The 25450-nt window shown below is 37.3% G+C and overlaps 1 protein-coding gene across 1 annotated transcript in view; it reads left to right on the top strand.

Moving 5' to 3' along the window:
* CDKAL1 (CDK5 regulatory subunit associated protein 1 like 1) overlaps positions 1–25450 on the top strand; it is a 406851-nt gene that overhangs the window by 291982 nt on the left and 89419 nt on the right. Inside the window, exons 12-13 of the mRNA XM_051799198.1 lie at positions 4512–4692; positions 22451–22513. Of these exons, the coding sequence (XP_051655158.1) occupies positions 4512–4692; positions 22451–22513 (244 nt within the window). The remainder of the gene's footprint in view (positions 1–4511; positions 4693–22450; positions 22514–25450) is intronic.

Genomic DNA, 25450 nt, shown 5'->3' with positions numbered 1-25450 from the left:
CATAAGAGCCACTGTGCATTCCTGGTTCACTGAACGTGTTTCAGAGCTTCTGTCCTGCATCCTAGAAAACATGTTGCAATTGAATTTTTAGGCTGACTGTAAATGCATTTATGTGATGTTGCAAAATGCATACTGATGATGTTCAGCAGTTTTTTCTTTTCTTACTTCAAAATAGATAAACTGCATTTCATGTAAAAAAAATTAATATTGGCTGATGCACAAGAACCTATTCTAGTGTAATTTTCCATCATATTTCATAGAGGAGGCAATTTTTTAAACATCATCTGAATCTGTGTAATAAAGAATTTTGTGCTGCTTTCTTTCAGGCTGTCAGAGCAAAGGTCACTTCAATTTTCAAGAGTGTGTGTTCTATATTTTTCTGTGTTATATCTTTTTTCCGATCTTTTTTTTCATTAAGAAATTATGTTTCTCATGTGGAACTAATTGTACATATTTTTGTTCATCAATGCTTTGAAAAAGACTAAGAGCTTGATTTTTGACATTTTGGATTTTATTCTGAGTGAAATCTTATGCTTTTCTCCCCTTTTTAAACTTCTTTGAAAACAGCATAATCAACAATGATATAAAAATGCACTGTGCAATGTCATATTTTAGGCAGTTATACTGGATTGAACTGTAATTAATTGCTATTGCTGAATACACTGTGGTTCTTATTCTCTTTTCATACCCAAGCTTTTCTTTGTGTGTAATAATTCCATCCAGGAATAAATCTAATTACTAAGATAATTAACACCTTATCAGCAAATGGAGTTCAGACATTTGTAGAGTTTATGAATTTTTAAAATATGTAATTTCCTTTTAACTGAATGACAACTTGTGTTATGGAGAAAAAGAGCATATTTTATTGTATCTAGCTTGATTGGACCTTATAATTCATGTTGCTATAGAAACAACCAAGCCTTTATAAAGGATGGTATTACTACTACCATTGGTAATAAATGCTTTGACTGTTGCCAATTGTGTCATTAAAATAGTTAAAATAACTTCATTATAATGGTTTTGTCAAATGTAATGAATGTTCTGTTCATATTCTGAGACATGGCAGCTGATGTTAGGTGGTACTGATTTATAAAGGAATGTATATAAAGGAATGTACTCTTTCTTCCATGAGCTAACTATTGCTGCACAAGATATTTATGATATGAAAAAAATCATGTTGCAGAATAAGATGCTGCTGTTCACTCGGTCCTTAAAGCTGATGAATTCTGTTGATATCAAGGGGAACTTCATACCTTGACATTTGTCAGTCTTAAAAGAGCAGTGGTAACTGAGGCTGTTTAGCCAACAGGTCTGGAGATTTCTGCTGTTCTGTACAATATTCAACCTGTGTTTACCACTTATGGTTAGTGAACCAAGTCCTTGAAAATATTCAGTTTTTTATTGGTTTTGATTTGTCATTCAACTGCCATCTTTTAACTTCATCTCAAATGGTGGAGTCTGAATTCATCAACAGAGAAAGAAATTGATATAAATTGGTTTCTTTGGTGGGGATTTTTCATAAGGAGAATGTGGAAGAAGTTTCTAATAATATGTCTTACAAATTCCCATGCTGCTACCTATATATGCAGACATGTATTAAAAGCAGGACATTTGCTTTAGTATAAACTTATTGCCAATACTTAAGAAACCCAAAAAATTATATAAGTTAAAAAACAAAACAAACTAGGATATATTTACTACCATGTACTATTTGCATGAAGGCCGTTGTGGTGAATATAAACTATGCTCTAATATTGCACCTAATCAAATTAATAAGAACAGTATTCTCTGCTTCCCTTTTCTTGGATCTTTTGCAAACAGATTCACCTATTCCAGTAGAGCTCATTGTTTCAGGAACTGTTTCTTTTAGTTATTCAAACTCAAGTTTCTTCACCCACTGTAATCACAGCATTATTTTTTTTTCTGTGGTGGTATACTGTATAATAGGAAATGATAGTTCTCTTTGGCTATTCAAATGCTCTATAAATGTCATTTGAACTACATGCATTGGTATTTACAGTTGTGCATTCTCTTGTCCTGATGAGGGGAATAGAATCTTCCAGCCATTTCTTTATGTTGGGGACAGTCTTGGAGATCCCTTGTTAAGATCAGGTGTGAGCTTTGGTTGTGACAGTTCTCCTTCTGCCATTCACCCCTAAAGGAATCTCTTTCAGCTGTTCCCTTGCCTACCTAAGAACTGTAGAATTATTTAGGTTGAAAGAGACCTTTGGAAGATATCTCATCTATTCCCCCACTTGAAACAGGGACAGTTTTAAGTCACATACCACAAATATCTTTATAGAGTTCTTACTTTTCATCATAAATCATATTTTGTCCATTGTCATTACTGACAGTGTAGAATCAACTCTGCTCTGTGGAAGTAGTCCCATCTATGTCAGTAGGGAGCACTGAGCACTATATGTTTCTGCCTCTCAGAGGAATATGTTACCATTATTCCCATTCTACACAAGCAGACTGAATACAAAACAGTGCTGTGGCTTTACAGTCTCTCCCAAGGCAGTGGTCATCCAGCTGACTAGTGTCAGATTTGGAAAACTGAGTTGATATCTCCTGGGTCCCATAGGGTATTCTGGAAGTACTATGCAGTAATCTCTTGATTGTAGGACTCATTTTTTATGACCATGTCACAGAAATACAGAAGGGTTGAAGCTGACAGGGACCTCTGGAGCTCATTTTGTCCAACCCCCCTGCTCCAGCAGGGCCACCTACAGCCGTTGCACAGGACTGTTATGAGATGGCTTTTGAATATCTGCAAGGAGGGAGACTCCATGACCTCCCAGAGCAACATGTGCTTAGTCACTCTCAGTCCAAAAGTGCTTCCTGATGAGGAGCATCACGTGAGCCCCGTGCCCTTGACTACCGCCCCCAAGAGCTCTGGAATCACTTCTAGAATACTGTCCAGGTTTCCACTTACAGGATCATTTGTGCTCACATGAAGTAACAGTGGACAGTAGCAGTCAAAGGGCCAGATAAGCCTCACAGCATCCTGGATCTTTGCCCCTGGCAGGCAGCAAACCTCTCGAGGTGGTTGGTTGGGTTAACACATGAGTGAGTGCTTGTGTCTACCACAGCAGGGAGTCACCCATTATGGTGACTCAATGCTTCTTCCTGGTAGACTTGCATGGTTTAGGGGTTAGGTGGGCCAGATACTTTGCTTGTTGTCACATCTACCTCCACTTCAACTTTAAGGGTGATGAGCATATTTTGCAGTTGCAAGCCCTTAGGTTGGTCAAGATCCTTCCTCTTGGTGTCAGAAGTCACCAGCTGCCATCCTTCCCCTTCTCCAGAGTTCTTGCTTCCCTTGGTAGTGGGTGTTGACACTACCTGCTTCTGTACTGCAATCAAGGGGCTCCTCAAACTATTGAGTTGCAGAGAATTATAGAATCATTAAGGTTGAAGAAGACCTCTAAGGTCATCAAGTCCAACCATTAACCTAGCACTGCCATCTCCTTTTCATCTTCTCTGGTGTTGCACAACCTCCTGTAACTCCTCGACTTGGACACGCAGCTCCTCCAAAACGGCGCAGCTCCTGCGGGACAGAGGTTTTAAAGAGAGCCCTCAAGGACTCTCTGAAACCTGGGACTTGGAGGGTTGCATCCACCATCTGAAGCCCAGTCGGGGTGCAAGCCTTGACACCTGCTCGAATGTCTGCTGGGGAAAATGCTCAGTGACCTGTTACCACCATGTCCAAGACTGCTACTGTGGCACAGTTTCAGCTGAGGCCCCCTCACTTCACCCCCTTTGGTACATCCTTCTGTGCTACCTGCTGTGTCTGGTGGCTGCCTCTTGTTAGCTGCTCTCTCTTGAGCTGCTGTGTGCTGTGTGGGTTCTGCATATTCAGTCCAAGGGGAACGGTTAGGAAATGTTGACCTTGCTTAAATAACATTTGTGCATTTGTGAACTTAAGTTTTTTGTTTTTCTTTTGAAGAAAGGCATAGGCTGATTTTATAGAGTACTGAGTTAGAAATTAACTTGGGACTAAGAGATGTCTTTTTTGCTCATAAGCCAATTTTGTTTGAATTTGCTGGGTTATGTGACATGCCGGTCCCCTCTTTTGGATACCCTGTTCTATTCTGATAGCAGCATTGTAAAACATTAAATGGTTGGCATTTTCTAGCACCTAAGTCTCAAACAGTTTAAATGTTATGTATTAAACAATTAGAATTCAAGAAATAACGAACTCTGCTGATCACCTCTAATTTCGAATGAAGGAAGTGTTGATCCAGATGTTTTCACTCTTCTGTCACAATCCTAATCCAATATTTGCTGCAATATCTTTCTTCTATTCCATTCACTCTCAACTGAGTACCAAATGCATCCTTCATTACCAAGCAATGGTGTTAAAATCTCTTTTTTTTCCCCCAAAAATCATTTTAGGTCTTAATTTCTGTAGCTAAAGTTGAAGAGTTGTAAGTCTGTGTAAATGAGCCTTTAAGGGAGGAAGACTTTTACATTCCTTGGTTAAGTTTTCCTTTGTACTTTCTTTGCAGAGTGCCTGGAATAACAATTGCTACAGACATCATTTGTGGGTTTCCAGGAGAGACAGATGAAGATTTTCAAGAAACAATGAAACTTGTAGAACAGTACAGGTTTCCAAGCTTGTTTATTAATCAGTTTTACCCACGCCCAGGAACACCAGCTGCAAAAATGCCTCAAGTTCCAGCTGCAGTGGTAAGATCCATTTTCTTATGCTACTGTACACAGTGTACTCAAATGCCTTTAATACATAAAGCATGTACATGAAAATGGAGATTTTTCTACATAACTGTGCCACAATTCAGTTTAAGGTTTATTTCAGTCCAGTAAGTGACTGATTGTTGAACTGCCTTTAGATGTTAGCTAGATCACTGAATGCATTTTCATATATATGTGACTTGTTCAGATTGTTAGGAAGGGTAAAATCGTGGTTGTACTGAAGGTCTTGTCTGCTTTCTATCAAGTTTGGGGTGAATGCGTACCAAGAGCAATAGCTGATTGATTACAAGTATTATTTTTTTTTCCATTTTAAGACTTCTGTGACTCCATCAATCTCAAGCTTATTGTGAATAATTATGCAAAGTATTATTAATAGAGCAGTGTTAGTCTCTGATTTATCTGTCAAATATCAAATTTGCAAGCCGCTTCTTGAGACTCTCCTTATACTCTGCTCGTAAACTTTACTTCCTTCAGCCTGCATGTTAGAGGCCATTAAGAAAATTTCATTTAATCCTTCATGTTTTAGATGTTCCCATTCTCCCTATCTCTCTTTCCCTCTTTACCCCCTCCTCTCTCTTCCCCTTCTTTCTCTCTCTCTTCCCCTTCTTTCTCTCTCTCTTCCCCTTCTTTCTCTCTCTCTTTCTCTATCCTTCCTACCTGCCTACCTGCCTTCCTCCCTCCTTCTCCCCCTCCTTCCCTCTCCTTCCCTTCCTTCCTCTCCTTCCCTTCCTTTCAACACTTCCTGACTGCCAACATTCTCATTTTAAATTCCCATGAGGAAAACAGCCTGTTTTGATATAGAGGGTAGATGGCTATTGACTGTATTTTCCTTGATATAAATAGCTATTTATAAGCAATAATAATAGCAATCATATCTAGAGGCATGATTTGATTTATTTAAAAAAAATTGAATTTGTTATTTTTGTAATCTGAATCTCAAAACAGGAAAGTATACAAGACTGATGCCTGTAGTAATTCTGCTCATTATTATCAGCATAAATAACATTTATATTTCCTTTCAGTGTAGGAATGAAAGTCAGCTAGCAATGTAAATCAATTTAAATAAAAACCTGTTTCTTTCAATGTATTTATCCTGGTACACCAGCATGAAGTCAAAACAGTATAGCAGAACTTGTATCCCTTTGCTTTAATGTCTGAAAGCTAAACAAAGTATTTCTGATTACTCTCAGTATATACCATGAATTCCATAGGATGTGTCAGCTGGTGGAGACATAAAATGAAATTATATTCGGCTTTTTCAGTTTATTTTTTAGAGAAGTACAGCTTAAGCAATGACTGTTCAGTTACTATAGACCATCTCATAACAGGAAATAGTAAGTTTTCCAATATAAGTAGCTGCTGTTGAGATAGTCTACTTAGTGTAACCAACTCACACTGTTGCATTATTTTTGTTAGTTTTGAATGCTTTGTATAGACCTTGGTAAATGAAAAAAAATTGGAAATTTAGTTTTTGGAAGGTAGGAAGCTTAAAAATCAAAACAGCAGTTTATATTTTTGTTTTGCATTCCTTCATTCACAATTTCTGAAACGTGTTATTTTCACAAGAGATACAAAGAACTTAAGTTAATTTACCCTCTTCTGTTTAACTGGGTGCTATGGGGAGACAGAATGTGAAGAGCTAAATTATTAGAAGAACATTAGCTTTCTGTGGTTAGAAGTTTTACTTGGAAAATGGTAATTGTCAATTTAACCCAGTTTTACATTCTTTCTTCTTCTTTGTAGCACTAGTACTTATTGCTTTCAGTGAATTAGAACCTTCAAAGAAGATGGGGCCTCTAATCCAGGGCTGATGAAAATCTGTAATTAATAGATTTTGTTTCTCTTTTTTCTTTTTTTTTCCCCCCTGTAGTCCTTCAAAAATCCTGTGTTATGAGATCCTTTGTTCTTTTATCTCTTAGGAGAAATGGAGAGTAACTAGTCAAACAGAGCAGGAAGAGCTTGTGCTAATCTCTTATGTTTTATATTCACATTACTTCTAGACAGCAGCTGATGGTCTTTCCTGCTTTGCCAAGAATGGACAGGCATTTAATTTGTCATTCCTTGCCTAGGGTAACTTACGTATGTTTCTCTGCTAGGAAAAGGAAGTAGCACATGATCGTCCACATTATGCACTCTTACCCTTTCATCCTCCAGTAAAATATTATCCATGTTAGTAAATTTATTTTATTGCATTTGCCTACGGAAAGAAATAGCACATGAACTGACATACAAGTGGCCCACGCAAGTGTCTGAGTGTGCATGTGGTATGTTGTATCACCAGTCTGAACTTGTGAGCTAGTGCTTTTACAGGATCTTCATAACATTGTCCTCTGCAATGGATCTGTTGGTAGGATTTCTTTATAGGGAAAGAATTTTGACTGTATTGTTTAACTACTGATGCTGGACCAGCAAGCAAGTTATTTGACAATTGTTATTCTTGTAGGATTTTTTTTCTCAAGACTGCATGTATGTGCTGTGTTATTTCAGTTTTGCAATACTTCTGCAGTGGACAGATCTGTTGTTATTTGCAAACTGCTCCACTTTAGTGAGTTCCGCTTCTCCAACTCAGGTTCACAACAACTTCAGTGATTCTACTCAAGTATCACAGCTACAATAATAAGATATTTGCCATGTCAGTTCATTTTAGGTTAGTTTTTTTCAGAAGACCTCACGACTTCTAGGGACAATCGGTAGAATATTAAGCACAGTAATATTTAGTATTTTCAAATTTTTAGTGCATAGTTTGGATGGAGATCTTAAATGTAATTACCTTTTTGGAGAAGATCCCCATTTGAGTTTATCTTAATAGAAAAAGAATCAGTAACTCAACATGGAATCATCCCTTCACATAGATAATTTATCTTTGAAAGCCTTACAGGCACCAGTATTTTTCTAAAAGGGCAGATGACACTAATCTAGATGGACAGTTCTGCCACCATAATTTCAGAAAAAGCAGTTAAGGCTGCAGGCCTTCCTTAATTCTCCTGGAGAAAGAATGTCCATGGAGAATCAGACATCTGTCTAAATGGTCTCATCATTTCATAACCATCAATTATATTATGCTTACCATAAATATTTTCTCCAGTTTAGAGAAAAGTTAGAACAAACCTAGGCATGATTTATTTTTTTGATAAGCAATTACAGTGATGCTGAGTCATGTATGTGGAAAACAAGACAAGATGTTGTTCAGAACTTAAATACTATCCCATTTTTTTCATTGCCTTTGCCCCCATCTTATCTACCTACTGCTAAATAAACTATTTCAGAGATGAGCCTGGATGCTTATTATGTCCAGTGGGCTGTCAGTAGAAAATTCTCATTCTGAAGTGTGTTAATGAGGAAATGCTGTTTTGTGTATTGTTATTGCTGCTATTATTATTATTATTATTATATCTGAATTTATCTGTTTATTTACTGTGTTTAATTATAAAAATGATAGTACTGATAATTGTATAACTCAAATTACAGATTCTAGTCAAACTAATAATATAATAAGCAATCTAAGAGAACATGATTTAGATGTGTTTGGTAGGGAATTCATATTTAGCTGCGTTGCAAAGGATCAAAATACTTTAATTCTAAGTGTGAAAATTACTCTTTTTTTCTAAAATTAAGGATGTGTAACACCTTATATTCTTGATAATTTTAACTTTTCTGTTCTTTATTTTTTCAAGTCAGCTATTACTCATGTGGGGACTTGCAAGGAAATTTTTGTCTCTGTCCTGTGTGATCTGATCCATTACAATTTCTGAAACATTAGGGGAGATTGTCATCTCAGGATCAACTTGACTTCTGTCACTTGGAAATTACATGAGGAAATAGCCATTTTGAAAATAAGAATCATAGTAAAGTACAATTAGGTTAATCTCTACTGAGAATAATAGATGGCAGCTGTTTTGAGAGCAGTAATGTGACTGCAGCTTCATGATTACACTACCATTAACTGCAATGTGGATTCTAATCTTTATCTATTTTCAATAGTGTAAGCAATTCAGTTTCAATTATTGGTGTAATTATTAGATTTTAAAAAAAGGCATTGTGATATCTAGATAAGACTACGTGTTCACTTTCTCTTTCCTTCCGTCTTTTCGTATATTATCTACCTAGAAAATTTAGACACTCAACTACTGAATGTTACTTTAATTCCTCTGAAGTGTCTCATTAAATTTTTCTCTCTGTATTAGATGTATTAAGTATACTTACTATACTGAGGTGAATAACCAAGTTACAAGCTTCATAACAGTTCTGGTTTTGACTGGGATAGAGTTAAATTTCTTCCTAGTAGCTGGGATGGTGCTGTGTTTTGCATTTAATATGAGAATCATGTTGATAACACACTGATATTTTTAGTTGTTAAACAGTGTTTATACAAAGTCAAGGAGTTTTCAGCTTTTCATGCCCTGCCAGCAAGAAGGCTGGAGGGGTACAAGAAGCTAGGAGGGGACACAGCTGGTACAGCTGACCCAAACTGGCCAAAGGGATATTCCATACCATGTGGCATCATGTTTGGTATAAAAAGCTGGCCAGGGGCAGCTGCTTGGAAACTGGCTGGGCAGTGGTCAGAGGGTGGTGAGCAATTGCATTGTGCATCCCTTGTTTTTGTATATTCCATTTCTTTTATCATTATTATAATTATTATTTTCTTCCTTTTCTGTCCCATTAAACTGTCTTTTTGTCAACCCAAGAGTTTTTTCACTGTTTCTCTCCACCATCCCGCTGAAGGCAGGTGGGGAGCATTGAGCGAGCAGCTTTGTGTGGTACTTAGTTTCCAGCTGGGGTTAAACCACAGGAGTGCTTTTTGGCACCCAGTGCGAGGCCTCTTCAACACGAATCACCTCCTTCTCTGTCAATACTGAAATCTTTGCCATCTTTGCCAGTCCATGATCACTTCCAGGACTGCTGGATGACTGGCATTTCCTGTTCAATCCCTTTGTGTGATCACTGCCACACACTTAGTCCATGTAGCATCAGTTGGATGGTGTGTGGAGGAGACCTGTCCTTTGAACATCCAGTTCAATGCTGCCAGTTAGGATGCTAAGAGGAGCTGTGCTACAGTACCAACCACTTCCAAAGCAGCTCAAACCCCTACCAGTATCTCTTTTTCCATTGGGGTATGGCAGGCTTCAGAGCCTTTGTATCTCCAGCTCCAAAACCACCCTAGGAGTCAACCTAGAGGCTCCCCTGGTGCTTTCTGCCAGAGGCTTCATTTTCCTCAACTGCGGTCTAGAGCACATTTTTAAAGTCTTGCCCTGTCTGGACAGGCCTGAGGACTACTGCATGAACAGTCCCCTTGTTCAAAGCCTAGTTGTTGCTTAAGGCCTCATTTAAAATTTTTCTTCTTCCTCACTTGATAGAGATGGTGGACAATCAAACTGTAATTTGGAATATTGCCAGAGGAGGACATTATTGTTATAATTTTCTTCCGTTTCTATCCCATTATACTGTCTTTATCTCAGCCTATGAGTTTTCTCACTTTTACTCTTCTGATTCTCTCCCCGATCCCACTACGGGAGGGAGGAGCAGATGAGCAGCTGTTTGGTGCTTATCTTGTCTTTTATGGTTTATAGTGGGGAATTACTGAAGTCTTTCAGTACATGAAGGGAGTGATGGGCATGCCATGTCCATGGTGGACAAAGTGTCTGCAAGTGTCTACCCACTCTCCAAAAGCTCAGTTTTCAGCAGCCTTCATCGCAACCAGTACTTGCCCTAGGCCCTTTTTGTTCAAGGACAGCCAGGCCTACAGTCTGTTTCTTTTCCACAGGGGTGTACCATGTCCATCCAAGCACACTGCATGTGGTTTACCCCTCTGCCATGCATCTACCCACAAATACTGTGTTCAAGCAAAAATTCTCCTGATTCTAAAATTTCATCCATACTGGGCATTTTATGTGTTTGATGTAATTTAACCTCAGCTGGCAACTAAGCACCATGCAGCCACTCACTCACCCTTCCCCCGTGGCCAGGGGGAGAGAATCAGAAGAGTTAGAAAAGGAGCACACTGTTAATATACTCATCATTATTAGTAGAAAAAAATTATCTATAATCAGACATCATGTCCCCCTCCATTTAATCAAACTGTCACTTTTATCTGTCATTACATTTATCAATTGTAGGAGCAGTACATAATACACTGAGATTTTTTTCTGTAAGGATAGCATAATGCAATGTACACCTTCTCAGTGTTGTCTGCCAGACAAGTTGTACTTCACATTTCTGTGGGAGCAAACCAACCATCTTGTATTTTATGCCTTTATTGTATGATGGCTACCTATTTTTCTTAGACTGCTTTGCTTTTGTTTCCCTTTAGGAGGTCTCCAAGAAGTTTTATGACACTTTTGTGACTTGAATGGCTGCAGATCCACCATATCTCTCTTTGATTGAAATTCTGCAGGGCACTAGCAATAGGTATTCTTGGGATACAGTGGATACAGTATAATGTTTAATTCCTCCTTTGCTGGATGGATACAGGTGTTGTAGTCATGCATCTCTACACACAAACAGCTGAATCTTCCATGGTAGCTCGTGTGCTTCTAACTATTCAAAATAAATAATTGTCAATCTGTCACTAGACTGTCCCAGCCTGACTGAGAAATAACTGGTCCTGTATTGGGCAATATTAGCTGTCCTCTCCTTCAGCATTTTTTAACTCCAGGCAGCAGGACAGCAAATGGCACAGCATTGCTTCTACAAGGGACACCTTATGCTCTATTCAGAACTCTAAAGGAAAGCTAGCACAGCTGGACCTTGTAGGTGTACCATCAAAGAACAGGCTGCTAAGCTCCCTGTTGAGCAGACAGTGGGGAGAGATGACAATTGAGGACTGCTCTTGCCTTTGAGCGTATGCTTTGGATGTTAGTGGGTAGTGATGTAGCACAATGTGCCTACGGAAGCCAGGGTTAGAGCTAAGGCAAGGAAAGAATTCATCCGCTATCTGGGATGGATTTAGAAATACCTTGATAGGGTTTCATGTATTCTGTGATTTTTGACAGAACCAGTGGCACTGTTAAGCACTTGCAGGTGAGAGCGTGTAACTTGGGGTGGTGTTAATTAGTTAACGTGATTTAAATGCCCAGAAAGGAAGGAACCGTCTAATTTCTAATATGGGCATAGCAGAGTCACCAGTACTTCTTGCCTTAGCTTAACGGTGACCAATCCAAAGATCATGCAATGGGATTAGGTAGGGATATTCTTTTTCCAAAATATGGGGACATGAGAAGGTGAGAGAAAAGGCAAAAAAGTGAGTAGAAAAAGGAACAATGCCACTTATTCAGCAGTACTGCTACTCCAGCCTACCATCACTACCTCTGAGCTCCCCTGTTAAGTGCTGTGACTAAATGGCATTACATGCCCCAGGAATTAGATGCAGCTGTGGTAACTGTTTCTGCTGTATCAAAGATTCTTGGCTCCTGACACATATCCCCCCTCCCCAACACATGCAATAATGCATGGTGTAACATGCAGAATGTACTTCAAGTGTTCGAGAAGCCAAGACTGATTAATGTCTGAGTTCGACTGCTGAACCTCTGTACTAAACTTTGTTTTTTCAGCGGTGCACTTATATTTACTGCTTGCTATTCTGCCAGAATAAAGACCTGAGTGAAGACTTTTATGGCAACTTTGGGAGCAGGGAGTTAAAAATGTAAACGCTGGAGGGGAAGGCAGACCATGAAGAAAAAAAAATATATAATTCTTCATATTTTTCACTGAACTATTGTAGTATTCCAAGTTAACATTTTCCAGCAAATTGCTTTCTAGTAGTTTTATTTTGTTCCCTTCTGATTTTTATGAGAAAAACATGTGAGGTACTACAGAAAGCCCTACAAACCACCAAGATAGCTGTGAATTCTCTCATCTACAAACCCAGTTATTCTCTGATGGGATTTATTTTGATTAGGATATCTGTTGGTTAGTGGCATATCAGTGTCGGTTCTTTTTGTTACTTTCTAGATGGTTACAAATAGTTTTGCATGTTTTCTTCCCTGGTGGTTTTTTTTCCAGAAACTGTATGAACTGGCTGACCTATGAAAGCCAGGTTCCTCCTTTCCCCTTTTTGAAATACGGTCAAAACATTTGACTACTTTTATGCTGTATCTTTAAATCTACCCCAGTGCTCACCATTTGGTGTGTAGCCAGAACTGCGGTTTTTGCAATGAATTCAAAGGAAGGTAATTACCTGTGAATAGGGGTTTTGTGGTTAGACAAAGCTGCTAAATAGAACTTTACAAAAGTTTAAGGACCGCTTTATTTTGGAGCTAGATTCAGCTAGAGTTCATACCACTTCAAGTTATTTGACCAGGTGCTGAAATGAAAATCTGTTTTTGTTGTTGTGTGAGACAGTTGAGCTGGTAGGTTTTAAAATAGGTTGTACCCTTTTAGAAAGCTATAAATGATCTGCATATGGAGCTGCTGATAATTCAGTTCATAGCTGAATCTGGGGAATGAGTTAAATTGCACGGTAACAGCTGGACTGTGCAGAGTCATACCCCTGAGAAAGGACAAAACTATTTTTACTCTAGCCTGGAGCTGTGGCTCTTAAATCCTACACTGGTGTACTTCAGACACTCAGTAGAATAGAAGTCTTACATTTTCAAGGAGCACAACTGTCTTGCTTGAGAAAACAAGTCAAAATTCAAAGCTAGATTGGAAATACACTTAGGAAACCAAGTTGGTCCTCCACTTTTTTTAATTTTGCTTTGTTTTTACAGCAGGCGCTGATTGGGATGAAAATTACCAACAGCTTCCTCATGAACTTTATAAATCCAATTTGAAAATGTGAGCATATTAAAGTAAAATATGGCTACGGGTTCAATCTAGGCCATATTGTTAAGAAAAATAATTAAGGAACATTGGAAAGTGAAATGTGGAGAATATACACGTGGAGGAAGAGGCAAAGTTCTTTCTAAAATTCACTGGCAAGCCTGAAATAATTACAGAATTTGCAAAGATTATGAAAGTACTCTTAAAGTCATGTAAGTTTGTGGGCTGGTACTTGCAGCCATGTGCAGCCCACATGTTGACAGTTCAGTATAAAAAAAATTACTTTTTGGAAACCGTAGTCCTGTAAGATTTATAGTGGCCACGAGCATTCATGACCTGTCATCCTCCCCCCGTGAGTCTGTCTGAAAAGTCTAATATTATTGTGAGATTTTTAGTTGCAAGGAAGCTGACATGGCATCAGGAGTTTGGAACACCACATACTCCTGTGCAGAATAGAAGGGAGGGAAGATACTCTCACAGATAAGGTAGAAGAGTCTTTGATTTTAAGGGAGAAAACAGTTTTTATCTCCAGTATAAATATACATATGGGCAGCGTCTCAGGGAAATTTCTCCTTTCACTATAAATATTTTTCTTAGAAAAATTAAAAAATAAAAAAAAAATATGGAAATGTAATTTAGTGACACAAATCTAGTGGTGTCCTGGAGGGTTTTTTAATTATTATTTTGGTAGGCTTTTATGGGTTTGCATCTATGGCAGTTGCTTATAAATGTCGGAAGTGTATATCATTCTTCTGTATTTCCCACCTGAGCTTAGTTCATTGAAATTTTCAAGATTATAACATTGTTCTGCAAAAGAAGTTTATATAACATGGCATCAGGGGAAAATCAATGCATAAATTTATTTTACTTCTGTTATATTTAAATCACAGTACAAACCATGAATATATATATATATATGGAGTATATTGGAAGCCTTTGCCATTATTTACAAGGATTGGATCAGTTAGTTGACATGAGGGCAATAAAAGCTGAAAATTGTGCATCTTTCTCCTTTACCAGTGATTATGAATTATGTACTTTGATCTGGGGCTTCAGGTTAGAGTGTTACAGGAAGTTTAAGGACTGTTTTGTAAACTCCCTCTTCCCTGAAAGGGAATTGAGGTGAGACAGAGAGAGAGAACCAGACATTTCTTTAAACACCTTTTACTCATTAAGCTTCTGTTATTAGTAGAACCAAGCCATTATTGTTAGAAGCAGGTAACTATTTGCACAACACATTTGTTTAGTTGCCGGCATTCACTCGCATGCTCACCTGTGGTTACCAGAGGAGCAGCGGGTAAGAGGCCAGCTGCAGCTGTGTGCTCAGATGGGGAGGGTCAGCCTCTGGCTTCCAGGTGGGGTACTTGGAAAATACCTCAGGGGGATCTGCGTTCCTTTGGGTACAAATGAAATCCTATAGTCTTCTTCTGCATAGAGGAGTCACCACCCTCCTGGATGTGGTCCGAGTCTCTGTCTGCTATTGGTTGTAGTGGCCTTGGGCAGATTGAACAGGCTGTTGTTGTCTTGAATTTGTTAGTTATTGCAGATTTGGCATGAGTACTAGTCTTCAGAGCTTATTAGTCCTTGGAAAATTTTCACTTGCTACGTTTTCATCAGGTAATGTTATTGTCTTTGGCCTGCTGTTTTCTGTTACAGCTCCATCAAATCTATAGATGCATATAGAACCCATTCACACAAGCTCATGCAGAAAGAACCTCTGTGGTGACTGGATGTTTAAATTAGATATGCTTTGTCCTTCTGTCCACTTCATTGGCTCATAGTGAAGTAGAAGAACCATGGAACTGTGCCTTTTTATAATATTTGCTTGAATTGCAGCTAGGTAACTTATGTAATACTGAAAACTTTTCTATTTTTTAATTTGGACTTTTAATTCACTTTATAAACCAGACTGCTCAGAGCTGAAACAATGCCAGCACCTGTAGTCACATGGAACTATTGCCCATAAGTTATTCCATTAAACTGGATGTAGGCATCAGAATAGAAAAATTTTCAAAATTCTGGACTTCTTCAAATGACAATGTGGTTTAGATCTAATAGTTTGTGACATAACACAGATAGCGAATTAATTTGTATCATGGAGGTAACTAAGCTTGTCCATAATTTGCAAATAATGTAACATTTATGATGGCCCATAAAATGTGCTTTGGAAGAAGAGGACACTGCAATATCCTGAGATGGGTTCTTGGTGACCCTTTCTTGAACTTCATCTGTCTTTGATAATCCCAGTGCACTCTTTCAAAGCCATCACAATCAATCAGGTCAATGAGTGCTTTGGAACTTGTATGTTTTGCTGTTTTCCTTGCTGTGCCTGCATCTCTGGTCATTGGGCTAAAAATCTGGGAACTTGGAATTGCTGGAAAACTGGAAGTAGAGTGGAAGACTGAATAATAGATTAAAGTAAAACAGTGCGGGGCATTTTCGTGTGTCTGGTGAATTTGTGTGTAGTGGGTACACATTTGATCTCTCTCATGCAGCAAGCACGTGAGCATTGTTTGCTGCTCACTATTTTTACCATGCTGTGCACTCTGCAGCACTTCTATTTTTGTTCTTCTGAGGGTGCTGGAAAACCTGGTGCTTTTAAGGCTGCTGGTGTGTGATAGAGTGATAGAGCACACACATAGCTCACCAGATGATAAGAAGGAAGAGTGCCCTGCAGATAAGTCATTCCTAGGTGTATGGATGTAAGCCCATATATGTCCTGAGCTTAATAGGTATATATAAAAATTACTTTTCATTACTAAAATATACTTTTCAGTTCATTCTGGTTTATATTATTGTGTTACTTGCTGCAATAACTATTCAAAATCAGTCTATCCCCCGTGACCAATCACTTTATTTCTGATTTAGTGTCAATCTAATTTGAAATATGGCTGATACCCCAGGCCAAGTTTCTGTCAGATACTTTTGTCCTACAAATTTTTTTTGAGCTAAACAGTCTTCCTAATCAGTTACATCTGACATCCTAAGAAAATACCCACCTCACATAGATTATGACATTTCTTATGAATTTCAGACATAAATATCTACCAAAAGTGAGACAGAGCATTTTACAAACTATACTCAATTTAAGGACCATTAAGATAAACAGGTGCTGAAGGCCTTTTCTGAAATTAAGAATTTCTTTGTGAAAGTCTTCAGAATAAATTTTGCATAATTTATAGAATCATAGAATATCCTGATTTGGAAGGGACCCACAAGGATCATCAAGTCCAACCCTTAGCCCTGCACAAGACATCCCTAAGAATCACATCATGTGCCTGAGAACATCATCCAAATGCTTCTAGAACTCTGTCAGGCTTGGTGCTGTGACCACTTCCCTGCAGAGCCTGTTCCAGTGCCCAACCACCTTCTGGGTGAAAAACCTTTTCCTGATATCCAACCGAAACCTCCCCCAACTCAGCTTCATGCTGTTTCCTTGAGTCCTGTCTCTGATCATGAGAGGGAAGAGATCAGTCCCTCCCCCTCCTTTTCCCCTCACAAGGATGCTGAAGAGCACAGTGAGGTCTCCCCTCAGTCTCCTCTCCTCCAGGCTCAACAAACAAAGTAACCTCAGCTGCTCCTCGTATGACTTCTTCTCCAGACCCTTCACCATCCTCGTTGCCCTCCTTTGGACACTCTAATAGCTTCATGTCTTTCTTACATTGCAGTGCTCAAAACTGCACACAATATTCAAGGTGAGGCCACACCAAAGCCAGAGCTCCCTTGACCAGCTGGCGATGCTTTGCCTGATGTACCCAGGACATGGTTGGCCCTCCTGGCTGCCAGGGCACTGCTGACTCATATTCAGCTTGCCATTGACCAGGACCCCCAGGTCCCTTTCCACAGCACTTCTCTCCAGCCTCTCGTTCCCTAATCTATACATATAACAAGGGTTGCCCCATCCCAGGTGCAAAATTGGGCACTTGCCCTTGTTAAACTTCATATGGTTGGTGATTTGCCCATCTCTCTAATGAAAAATGACAAGAATAACAAATTAATACTAAACTAAATTAAAATAACTGAAATGTACCAGAAGGAATAAAATTCAACAATATTTGTAAAATATATGGGTTTGAAGAGTCTGTATTACATAGCTGAAATTATATGGGAGATAAGGAGGAAATTGCAATGCAAATGGTTTAATTGAAAATGAATCCTTCAAGAAATTATTTTCAAATAGGTTGGCAGATGTTCTTATGAAGATCCTGTGCTGTTTTTTGAAAATATCTGTAATTTTCCATAAATCAGAATCTCTACATAAAATGTAAACTAGACTAAACCATGACTATTTGTGTTGCTATAATCCTGAGGACAGGATTGCTTTAATGCTTGCAATCATTTTCTAGTAGTAATGCTTAGTAAAAGTGTGTAAAATTTTATATATTTTCCTGTTTTAGAGAAAAACACATTGCATGAAATCATAAAACTGTTCTATTTTTTTAGAAAGAATCGCTCAGTAAAAGAGTATACAAAATGAATTATCAATATATAGTTCTGTCGTTAATTGGAGTTGGAAAAAATGTCCACTATCCTGTAACGTAGAGGGGGAGTGCTGAATAACACACTATACAGGATGTGATATTTTCAATGTATGGATCAAAAATTATTGGAAAGTAATTTCTTAAAGCAAGTTGAATATGTGCGTGTGTCAGTAATTGAAGTAGAACAGTGAGTCCGTTTTAACATAGTAATTCGGGTAGGTTAGATCAAAAAGACTAGCCAATCACCAAATTATTTTGTATACTTCTTTATAGATGTGATCAGAAAGACAGGAAGCATATCAGTAGAAGTGAGTTAGCTATAGTAAGCAGAAAACTTGTCAGGCCTGTATTGTCACTTCTGCCCTTTCAGACCTTACAGGGCACAGATGCAAGAGCATAATGAACACCAGTAATGATTTTATCAAGAAATCTGGCTGGGGCACAATGGTTTTTTCAGGATCATTTCTAAGAGGGTGATGCACTGAATAACTCAAGGTCAGAAGAGATCGGTTCACTGGTTTCTGATCACTTTTTTGAAAGTTGTTTTGCAGAACAAAAAGCAATCTGCAAGCTTCGATAACATGGCGGTTCCAGTGGCTTGGCTCATATCTGTATTGTGGTTATAGGTACATAGATTTAAGGCTTTATGGATTGAATCTCCAAGCAAGGCTTTTAAATATGCCTTGGTTGGAGGAGTTACTATCTCTTTCAGTGATGTTTTGCCAAGGAACTCTTTGGAGATTAAAGTTAGTCCAGTTGGTGTTTTTGTATAGGGTGCTCCCAATTCCATTCTGTTTTATGGAAGTTTGGACTTTAGAACTACTCAAGGCCTTTTTAATTTTGAGATCACAGATGTAACATAGGGAAAAAGAAGGACACAGCTTTGTTACTGGTCAGAAAATGCATGTTGCTGAAGTTAGAGAATACCATAGCACAAAACGCGTTAGACGTTGCTGTTTCTGAAAAGAAAGCTCCAATCTTATGGTTTTTGCAAGTGTCTGTTATGCTGGAGTCTCTATGCTTTCAGTTATACTGATGAAGAAAACTGAAAATACTTGCAAAGCTGCTTCACTCTTCTCCCAAAGTCTGTCAAAGTTAATTTTTTCCTTGACTCATTAAGTTTAATGTGGTTTTAACTCTTAGTTATGTAATCCACTAGATACTGCAGAAGGAGGTATTGTGGTTTTTCCAGACTTGTTTGAAAGAAAGACACAATATTGCTATTGGTTGTTAGCTTGCTCAAGGGTGTGAGATGCTCTATAAGCTCTAAATTAAATAAGATTCCAGTGGCAATATAAAATTGTTTTATTAATTCTGATCAGCAGTATGTAGAAGAGAAATGAGGGAGAAGATTGATAGGTGAGGGAAGAGAACTGAAATAAAGACATTCATTTGGGTGCCTTAACACATTCTTATTCACTGTGCTCATGAAGGAAAAGAAGAATATTTGAACAGAACAAGTATATGTCCTTGTTACTGAAGGCAGCCCCAATTACTGGAGAGATTTTAAATCATGGGAGCAAAAAAAACAGAGATAGGAGAACTTTGCTGACGATATATTGAGGCTGACACCTTCAATGGAACTGCTAGAATCTGCAGATCTGTCGCACTATTAGGCTGAAATTATTGAGAACTTTGAAGGTGAAAATAGACTTTATTAAATTGAAAGTTAAGTCTAAAGGAAATCAGTAATACCTTCATACTGGGGACTAATTTTGTCCCTTTTATTCCTAGATGAAAACTGACAGTATTCCATTTAAGTAGCTTCTAAGTAATCTGTAATAAAAATACCTTGGCAATATTGTAGTTCTCCTTCACAATAAACATTGTAGACCTACGATACCATGTTTGAAAGGAAAACAAACAAGTTTTAGACTACATTAAAGTCATCTGAAAGACAGGTAATTATCACCTGAGTATGAAAAGAGGATCACCAGATAAGTGCAATATACATGTGTGAGCTTACAATGTTTAGCATTTGGTGTAGCTATTTAATTTATCATTTTCCTGAAGTACTTTCTGTTGAAGAGGTTAATTCGAGCAGCATGAATTCCTTGTTCTGTCCTTAGTCTCTGTGTTTTGAAATGTCTTATATTTCTGTTTTTTAAAGGTCTGAGTTTAACTGCACTTGGTGTTCTAGAAAGACGCAAATTGTCACTAAGCAACCTTTACTCTCTGCTTAAGGCATTTTTATCTCTGTGTATTCAGAGTCCATACAAAACAGTCGAATGCTGTTTAGATTTACATCAGCTAAGCATATGGGGCATCCTGGGTATTTTGGGACATTTTTGCATCTCAAGATGCATTGTGCATCTCAAGAAGTTTTATTCCATGTTCTTCTGTGTTATGGATTTTCAGCATTTCCCTAGTCAGGAATGTTTTGGTTTTGTACAAAACCCAAAATTTTTGTGGAAAGGCAGGAAAGGAACCCTAATTTTCTATAATAAAAAGTGGAAGACTATCAGTGTGTTGTGTAAGGGAAGCCATCTTCATTCTTCATCTAGTCTAGCTGAGTGTGTAGCCAGCATTTTGGTGAAAGTCTGAGAGTGAAAGATAGACATTTTCTGTCATACAGTTTTACTGTGTGTTATTAAAGCTATTGCAGTCAAAATGAATACAAGAGACATAGTCTTCAGGAAAAAAAGCAAGAATTAGACTTTTTCTGAATTTCGTAGGGTTTTCTTCCTGGAAAGATCAGTGAAGGCCTCCATAATCCATAGTAAAATGCTTTTGTCTTCTTGGATGTTACAACATTAAATAAGTTTTTAAAGCAATATTTTTATTAATCATTTTGAGATCTCCTTTTAATTTATTATCACATTTCTCCAAATCATCTTTATAGTATTTTAAGCATTTTGACTGTGTGTAATGGTACTACCAGGAAAGAAGCCATTTTAAGTTGGTGATTTGAACTGTAGGTTGATTGGTTTGGAATTTGGATTGATGCTTTCATTTGAGCATGGTTTTTTTTCCCCAGTGGAAGTAAAACAAATATCAAATGAGGGTTAGAGGGTGAAGTTTCTTCTATCAAGGGAGATCTTTCTTATGGCAAAGGCATGTTCAGTTGCTGAGAAAGTCTGTACTGAGAAATGTCTTTCTTAATATAACTTCTGTTGGTTTTAAAGCCCTGTATTAAACTCAGAGAAACGAGTCCTGTTAGATATTAATGATAGTAACTGAATAGAATTGTGAATGACAGAAGTAACCTTTGCATACTGAGAACAAAATTTACCATTCTCCCTCACCTTAAAGAGGGGTAGTGAGTAAAAATTTATTTTCTTGACTCTTCGGTGGTCTAAAGCATAGGTATATATACACCTGACAAAAGTAGTAATATTAATCTGATATCTTTAATGATTCAGAAATATCCAGATGTCATAAATTTGTGCTAGTAACAGAAGTTACCACTTTTGTGACTAAGTTGCTGAATGCTTCACTGAAAATAAAAAACTGTGTAAAGAAAGGAAATACATAGTTTATCTTGTACAATCTAAAATTGCTAAATTGCTCCATAGTTTCCAGAAGTTAAAATAAATACTACAGTCATGCAGCTGTCTATTTAGTTCCCAGCCTGCTGAAAACATGAACAGGTCCTACCGATTTAGCTGGAAAATTAGTTTTACAGAAATGATGGCTAAATAAGACACTGGTACAAACTACAAGCAAGGAGTTCATGCAGTTGTCTCGCCTTTAACACATTTTCCAACACGCATAGTCTTCCCAAACTATAAATAAACATTGATTTTGACATAATAAAACTTTGAACTTATTTGTGACTCATCCCTGCATTAAAGATGAAGGGTGTTTTTCTCTTTTCCCTGCCCCCACTCCATAGGATGCAGCTGAGAGAGTCTGTTAACATCAGCTGAAATCACTGAAAGCTCTTTCATTAAATTCAGTAGAAACTGGATTAAGCAGGTTTTGTCTTTGAACAATGCTCTTGACGGAAGAAATTTTTTTCCCTTTGCCTTGGCATTAAATGGCATATCACCTATTAATTTTCCACAATCAAGGCAATGAGAGTATTAACATCAAAAGAAATAGAAAAATAATAAATTATTCTTCTTTAAACTGATTTCCTTTAAACCTAATCTCCTATAAGGCAAGACTGCACGTACATGCTAGAATAGTAGACAAGTCTTTGCAAGATCGTAGCCTAATCTCTAAGTTTTGTTATCTGTATTCTAAAATGTTATTTATAATTTATTGTGCAAAATTAAAACTAATCTGAATTGTTTACACATTCCACTGATGTTCCACAGATTAGTGTTTATTATTTATTAAGGATATTTTCTTAACATTGTTAATATATATGTTAATTATTTCCTCTAATATTTAATGTCCTTCATCTGCATACACCACTCTTCATACCTACAGTTCCATTAACAAAGTGGGGAGAGAATGTGTTTGTACCTGAATATAGCTTTTTTAATCAGTAGTCTCTTTTTCTCCCCTAACTTTTCTAATATGGTCTATTTATTAATATTCCTTTACAGAAAAAACAGAGAACAAAGGATCTGTCCCAGCTGTTTCATTCATACAATCCATATGATCATAAGGTAAGAAAAAAATATACTACCTATATTTGTTGTTAAGAAAAATTCCAAACATTTGTGATAACTATATTTCATGTTTAATACAAAAATGAGAGTAAGTTATAAAATTGAAAGCGTGAGGGTACTCATTTTACTTAAATTTTGCTATCATATAGATGTTTCTTTGTTTCTTCAAGCCAAGCTTGAGAAGGTGCATTTTCTGATTTGTGAAACCCATGACTGACATTAACTTCATGAAGTCTAGTATAATTTATAGACTGACACTAAATCCTGCAAAGTGACCATATGTGGTATTGGATTCCCCTCTTTTTTGCTCTCTCTTTAGAAACTGTGTTACCCTTGAGTATGTTGCTTAGCCTGTTGTGTCAATTAGGCCCTGAGATACATGATACTAGTGAATTATCTATTGATTCTGGGAGCATGGTTTAAAGAGGCTGCTTTGCTAGCAGCCTGATGGTTGTCTGGGGGAAGAAGAAGAAATGCACATAAACATTATAACTTGATTCTTATTTGTAAAGTCTGGGAACTCTGGTAAAAAAAAAAACAAAAAACAAAAAAACAAACAAAAAAAATTTATATATTATAATTCATACTAAATGGAAAAAAAAAAGGTCTCTTCCCTAAAGACATTGCAATGTGCAATAGAAAAATAAAGCTGTTACAAGAAGATTTTGGAGAACCAAGAGACAGAGATCACAACATTTCTGTGCAATAACTATGTCATGGGGTTCTTGTAGACCTTATGCAAAAGAGAGCATTAAGCAGCAGATTGAAGGAGAGTTAAGTTTGTAAATGTTTTTGGGGAGTTCCTCTTATCTTGGTTGCATCTGTGGGCATATTTTTTTAAGCAAGCGCACAAAACTCTTTAACAATTTGTCAGCAGCACAAAATGTCTATCTTTGCTACTTCTGTTTTGTGAAGTGTGTGTGATTTTGCAAGTATCCATTAAAACAAAGGAAGATTTGAGATGTTTCTGTTGCTGTTTGGACATTTCAAAGGAAAGTTCTGAATTCTACCTCTTCTCTTCCTGGCCCTGTACCAAATACATTAGAAAAATCAGCTAGGTTTTATATCTGGGAGAAGAAGGTGACAGAAGTGTGTATGTATGTGCACCTATCTCTTTGCGTGAACATATGCATAAATGTGTGTAGCTGCACATATGTCTATGAGAAAGAAGTACAGTGTGTAAATTAATGGATAAAATTTATCAGATAGGTTGTTGCTATGAGAATTCTGTATTTACTAGCAGCTTGAAAATTTATGGTTTAAAAAAATATTGTCAATCAGTAGGTATATTCTATAATTTTAATAATTATATATAATTTCAAGTTAAACCCATCACTTCAAAGTACTTTTTAATAGATTGTCTCCCATTATTTACAAGGATTGGTAAACAAGTCAAGTAAGATCTAATAAGGAGACGCAACTGATGAACTAGGAGCTCTGATATTCCTCTCCATGTCTAAATACTCCTGTACCAAACCCTTTTTATTCATAGTACAAGGAAATTCCATTATTCTTTTATTAGCACTTTTAATGGAACTTGGCCATTTGTAACTCCTGCTGCCTTCCTGCTCATATCCTTTGTGGCATTATATCAAAGTATCCTCGAATGATTTTGGCTGCAGTTGTGAAGACTTTTGCACTCTTTACAAATTAGTCATCAGGCAATGTGGAATTGAATATAAATGCTTAGATATATTCCCTTTTGATCTTTGTTTTAGGACCTTTAAAAAATTATTAAAAGTAGCACAATTGTTTGATGAGTGATTTTGAAGCTCCACTCTTTTGCTCCTAAGCACATTCTGCATATATATACATATATATATATGAGTGTAAAAGAGGAAGGGGAAGAGGAATAAAGTTTATTAAAATAAAGTTTATTAAAATTATGATCTTTCCTCATCTACCATTTGACAGGGAAGGTTTTCCTTCTGCTAACTACTTCCTATTTGTAGTGGCTTCAACAAACTCACTGCAGATTTCTTGCTCTGTGCTTTTAATTCTGCCTCAGCTGCCATTTTCACAATTGTTCCAGTCTAAGGGAGGGCTTTTAATTTTTATATTAAATCTAACAGTAATCAGCATTAATTGGAAGTACAGTTATTTCGAGTGGAGGTCTATATTAGTTTTACTCTAGCTCGGTTTTGGTTGATTTACATGGTGCATAAAGGGAGATTTCGTGATGGCTTTGTGAAGGTGTGGGTGATGTAGGATCATGGCACAAATGGTTGGAATTAGTGACTTCCAGGATTCTTACTTTGTTGATTAAAAGATTTTTCCCTGAGAACCTTTCTAAAGTAGAAAAGAGGTAAACTTAAGGATAAGTTGGCACTTAGTGGCAGTAGTTAAAACAGATGTAAAAAGCTTATGAACTACAGGATTTGCTACCAAGACTTGATAGTACGTCTTCCTTTTGTAATGGGATATCTCCCAGAAAAGAGAAAAATCAATCAAAAAATCAGAAAATGTTCATTCTTGCATGCTTGTGTTTCACTCCCTAAAACAGAAAGTGTTTAGTAACTACACTAATGGAGTAACTACACTGATCTTACTAACCTTATTGCTATTTATGCATGGTCAGGAGACCAATAGCTCTTAGAAATAGTAGCTGTTCCTGGAAATTTTACCTCAGTATGTATTTGCCTATCTAGTGTAAGTCACTGTATCCTGAAAGATTTAAATGTTTGTGGTCCTGCATTCCCAGGTGAAAAGCTAGCTCTTTTATGGAGGTGGAAGCAAGGATTTACTTTTCCTTCCACTTCCAGGTGTGGAGTCTTATCCAGTGAGGCGTTAATTCAGCAGCAAAGGGGGCAGAGCTTTTAAATTCTTCTCTGCAGAAGGGATGGAAAAGTGGGAGATATCCTGCTCCTGCTGATAGCAGGGGAGAAGTAGTTAAGTTTCTGTATTACATTACCATCTAGTTGCCCAACTCATTGT

The sequence above is a fragment of the Manacus candei genome, unplaced genomic scaffold (genome assembly GCF_025592945.1).
Source record: "Manacus candei isolate 608988 ecotype Guabito, Panama unplaced genomic scaffold, ASM2559294v1 h1tg000049l, whole genome shotgun sequence".
Lineage (NCBI taxonomy): Eukaryota > Metazoa > Chordata > Aves > Passeriformes > Pipridae > Manacus > Manacus candei.
This window is presented reverse-complemented; position numbering and strand designations above follow the sequence as displayed.